The 5464-nt window shown below is 48.7% G+C and overlaps 1 protein-coding gene across 1 annotated transcript; it reads right to left on the bottom strand.

The window, feature by feature from the left end:
- Window positions 1-3874: 3874 nt before the first annotated feature.
- Window positions 3875-5247, bottom strand: LOC123162218 (uncharacterized). The gene has a single exon (XM_044580000.1). It carries the CDS (start codon window positions 4925-4927, stop codon window positions 4259-4261), a length of 669 nt encoding a protein of 222 aa, XP_044435935.1. The 5' UTR covers window positions 4928-5247; the 3' UTR covers window positions 3875-4258.
- Between the last annotated feature and the right edge of the window lie 217 nt (window positions 5248-5464).

Genomic DNA, 5464 nt, shown 5'->3' on the forward strand with positions numbered 1-5464 from the left:
CTGCCACTGCCACTTCTCAACCCAAAGCAAAAGAATTAATTTGTCTCCCATTTCTGTTGCTCCGCCGAAAGAGCGGGGTCATCACATTCTTCATTAACATTGATCCTTGTTGCTCCCACGATGAGGTGTGATAGCGTGAGTAGTCCATCCCCTAGGAAGCCAGCGGCGTTGATGGTAGGTTGATGGTTGACCCTTGGAGATTGAGTTGATGTTCCCCGGCCGTTTGCGACCAACAAGGTTGTGGCCTTATTTACACCCACTGAGTGTCTCTCTCTAACATGGTAGATCACTCTTTGGTGTTCACGATATCTCTCCTTTGCAGCCGTGTTGCGAATATGTGTACATGAACATAATAGGAATAGGATTGGACTCGGAGTCCAAGTCCTCTCCCCCTTAGCTGCACCCTAGGGCTTGGAGGGGCTGTTTGCCACGCCCCTCGACCTATATATAGAGAGGAGGGGGTGCCCCAAGAGCACACACCAAGCCCTTGGCGCCCCTCTCTCTCCCGTTACTCTGTAGTTCCACCACCTCGTCCCGGCAACGCTTAGCGAAGCGCTATCAGTGCTCCACCACCACCATCACCACCACGCCGTCATGTTGGTTGTGATCCCATCTACTTATCCTCTCCCGCTTGCTGGATCAAGAAGGAGGAGACGTCATCGAGCCGCACGTGTGCTAAACTCGGAGGTGTCGTCCGTTCGGCACTAGATCGGCTGGATCGTGATCGGATCGCGAAAAGTTTGACTGCATCAACCGCGTTGTCAAATGCTTCCACTTTCGGTCTACGAGGGTACGTAGATACACTCTCCCCCTCTTGTTGCTATGTATCTCCTAGATAGATCTTGCGTGAGCGTAGGAAATTTTTGAAATTGCATGCTACGTTTCCCAACACTACCGACCGCAATACTGCGAGAAACCAGCCCATGAAGCGTGCAAACGGGATCCAAAGTTCTTCCAAGCGATGCCCCAAAGAGGGAAGAGACGATGTCAACGTCGTCGCCCAACCCGACTGGGTTTTAGGCTTTCGCCCGAAGAACTGGATCCAAGGATGCATGAAGGGTGGACTCCACGACGGCGCCTCCAAGGAGATAAAACAACGTCCAATGACGCCAGCGCACAACGCAAGTCACTATTTGTGTCGTGTCTGTCCTAACGCACACTATTGGTAACAGTGGTGTGTGCTATTTGAGACACAACACTTGTAAGCTAAGACTAGCCACAGTGGGTAGTAACTTAGACTAGTAACATGCATATGTTACTAGTCTATGTTACTACCTCTACAATGGGGAGTAACATATGTGTGGTGTCATGCAACACTTCATTTATTAGGTTATAGACTCATCTTGCCTTGGTATGTGTGATGTTACTCATAGTACTAGTAACTAGCTATGTTACTGCATGCCTCTCTTTCTTCATTGTTTGCCACATCATCTATTTTATATGGATATGTCTGATGTTACCATCTATATTACTCCCACTGTGGGTAGTCTAAACCTATAAGAGTTTCTGCAATAGTGCACATCAACCCATCCCATTGATGCATGTCGGACCAGAACATGTGGGACCCCTAAAGGTCCTAGACCTTGGGTTTTGTGCACCTGGCTACATATTACCCCCAAAACCCGTCACAAATTGTCGTGCAATTTTCCGCCACTGCCACTTCTCAACCCAAAGCGAAAAAAATTAATTTATCTCCCATTTTTGTTGCTCTGCCGAAAGAGCGGGGTCATCACATTCTTCATCTACATTGGTCCTTGTTGCTCCCATGTTGAGGTGTGATCGTGTGAGTAGTCCATCCCCTAGGAAGCCGGCGGCGTTGATGGCAGGTTGATGGTTGACCCTTGGAGATCGAGTTGATGTTCCCCGGCCGTTTGCAACCAACAAGGTTGTGGCCTTATTTACACCCATTGAGTGTCTCTCTCTAACGTGGTAGATCACTCTCTGGTGTTCACGATATCTCTCCTTTGCAGCGTGTTGCGAATATGTGTACACGAACATAATACATAGAAAAATATTTCTTGTAATAAGTTTGCCACCACTTAGGGCAAGCCAGCAAGGGAGTATGTGGGGCAGATCTTAGGTGAAGAGGACAAAGTATTAGATGATGCAGGGATATCAAAACTACTAATAGGACCAAAATCCAGGTTCTAACTATAACCAATGAGGGGCACAAAGCAATGGCCTGCTTATGGGCACCCTAGTGTTTGAATGTAAGACTGTGGTCTTTGGCCTATAGGTGGTCGCCATTGTCAGAGTTTCTAGGAATTCTATGTGGGAAGAAATGAAGACAACTCCAACACACCCACTCTTTGCATGAGTTGAGTTATATATGATGACCTTCAGATTTGAAGTGGATGTCACTACCTCATGGATCGAAGCACGGAGCTGAGTTATCTCCTCGTTGTTTCTCTCAACCGCCTCCAGGAGACAATCAAGGACATCTAGTTGGCGGTGTTGCTCACGATGATGAGGTTGAGGTGCCCTATCGGATCTTGAGTTTTCACTATTTGAATAGTTAGGGTATGTCATCTCTATTGCAACTCGTTCTCAATAAAAAAAATTAATGTACACACACTTTTGGGCCGATTAAAAATATATTCAAATTTGCACATTTTCCCAAGGTTTTACAAGACGACCGTGAGGAGATCTGAATACATAATGCAAAAAAAGGAAAACTAGGGGTACGATAATCTGGGTTCAGTAACAGAATGTCATGCAAATTAGGGTTCCCAGCAACACACCGAGGAAATTGTTGTTTCAGTAGTATATTTCGAGAGATAACACATTTATGGGTTTCGGGAAATTTTCAATATCCATAGTGTTCACGATGTCTCTCTCATCTCACATGTTCACGTTTACGATAGCTCCCCATCCCACCTAGCAACAAACTAGAACAAAGGGGGAGAGGGAGGCCCACTTAGGACCACTCAATCAGGATATTTGACCAACAAGGTTGTGGCCTTATTTCCCCCCGTTGGGTGTCTCTCTCTAACGCGATAGATCACTCTTTGATGTTCACGATCTCTCTCCTTTGCAGCGGTGTTGCGAATATGTGTACATGAACATAGCACGTGGAAAAATATTTCTTGTAATAAGCTTGCCACCGCTCAGGGCAAGCCAGCAAGGCCCATCAAATCAAGGGAGTATGTGGGGCAGATCTTAGCATGACCAAACTTAAGGCTATGTAGAGGTGAAGAGGACAAAGTATTAGATGATGCAGGGATATCAAAACCACTAATAGGACCAAAATCTGGGTTCTAACTCTAACCAATGATGGGCACAAACCACAAAGCAATGGCATGCTTATGGGCACCCTAGTGTTTGAATGCAAGACTGTGGTCTTTGGCCTATAGGTGGTCGCCATTGTCAGAGTTTCTAGGAATTCGACGTGGGAAGAAACGAAGACAACTCCAACACACCCCCTCTTTGTCGGGTCATGGTGCTTCGAAGAGGCTCATTAGCAGGGGTTGGGCCTGGTACTATCACAAATACATGGTTTATTGAGGTTACAACTTTGATCTCCAAGACATGCGCATTCCACAATATGAAATTCTCTCTCATCAACTTCTTAGAGACTAGAGACCAAATGAAATGGCCATGATCCACGAGGATGGTGAAGTAGTCAGCATCACATGCAATTTGGCAGAGCTAGCATTCGTACTATCATGTAGGAAAATAGGGTTTGTCATGTGATAAGATGGATCTAGCCATCAAACCTCTCGAGTCGCATCTTATTATTATTGTCGGATTTCATAATTCCCAGTCGCTTGAGAATTAGTTAAACGTACGTGAAGGACTATCAATCTGATGATATCCTTGTAAGATTTTTTTTAACACTTAGAATAAAATTGCACTAGATGAAATAATTGTTATATCACGGTAACGACGATTTGTGTCAACATATTAGTAAAATCTGCTGAGATAATACAATGCTTTTATAGTAGACACACAATTTCTATAATACAATTAAGGTATTTTTAGATTTGCGTGAATAAATTTACAATTCTCAGTCCACTAGAATAGTGGACGCCTAGCCTAGGTGAGATAATCAAAGGTTAGTAGTGTGTAGGATTACAACTTGATCTCCAAGGCACCTATACAAGGAAAACTATCCGGGGATTTTGTATGACACGATTACATACTTTAACCATCACATCAGTAGGTAAGTTAGCATTGATCTGCGAGCATGCGCGATCTCTCTCACCAACAGAGAGATCACGACCAAAGTAATGTATTCACAAACATTTCCATGCGCGCACTATTTCCTGCCGGCGTCCCGCTGAATGTACTTGAGCACCTCGGCGGGCGGCACGCCGCGCCACACCCGCGGCCGCGGCACGCTGTGGCCGAGCTTCGCGAACCCGTGCGCCACCCTGTTCCCTCCCCGGCGCACGTGCGACACGGCCATGCCGTCGCCGAGCAGCGGGAGCAGCTCGGCGATCTCCTTCCACAGCCTGAGGTCCTCCTCCGCCCTGCCCAGGCGCGGACGCCTGTGGCTCCCCCGCGCGGCTTCCACGGCCGACAAGTCGTCGCCCTCGACCCAGACGCCGCTCCACCCGTTCTCCAGCGCCAGCTCCAGCCCGCGCCGGAGCGCGGCGAGCTCGGCCACGGAGCTCGTGGCCGCGCCGATCCGCTCCGCGTAGCCCAGCACGAACTCGCCCTTGTGGTCCCGGTACACGCCGCCGATACTCGCGCTCTGGGACGCGTGCCTGGAGGACCCGTCGAAGTTGAGCTTCAGGCGCCCCGCCTCCGGCTTCCTCCACTTGTTCGGCGAGTCTCCGCCGCCGTGCAGGCTCCGCCGCGCCTGGTACCCGCCTCCCATTGCCACCGTTGGCATTGCCATTGCCATTGCCTTGTCGACGAGGAGGGCAGATACGGGGACGCGCTGCAGCATCGCGCCCATGGGTCGAAGGTGCACGCGCAGCATGGTTGCCAAGAGAACGCGCGATCTTGACGTGTATTTAGCGTTTGTGCATGCATGCAGTTGCTTGAAGCCACTGCTCACGTAGCATACATGAATTGGAGAACACAACCACTTCGGCGTAGAGTGGAAATGCCGGGATTGATTAGGTCAATGCGTATGGGGAGGGAGGATGAGGAGGAGACGGCATGGAAGAAGAAGAAAGCGGGTGGAAGAGAAGTATTTGAAATGGTTTAAGCCGCGGGCGATCGAGCTAGCTAAGCATATGCCAAGGTTGGGGGGAGGAGGAGGGTATCTGTGCGTGACTTGTTGCCCTAAATTGCCTGTCAGGGAAGCAACCGCACGTTGCTTGCAGCCTCTAAATTAGCGAGTGCCAGGCTGCGTTCGGGCTTAAAAGTTAAAACCACCGGAGTTCCCATGATCTCCATGCATGTAGCGTGTGGGGGAATTGCCGTTACGCATGCAAGTCGTGGCTTGTGTCAACTGTTGACCGCCGTGAAGAATATTCTGCGGGGAAAAATTAGAATGTCTACAAACTAGATT

Source organism: Triticum aestivum, chromosome 7B (assembly GCF_018294505.1).
Source record: "Triticum aestivum cultivar Chinese Spring chromosome 7B, IWGSC CS RefSeq v2.1, whole genome shotgun sequence".
Lineage (NCBI taxonomy): Eukaryota > Viridiplantae > Streptophyta > Magnoliopsida > Poales > Poaceae > Triticum > Triticum aestivum.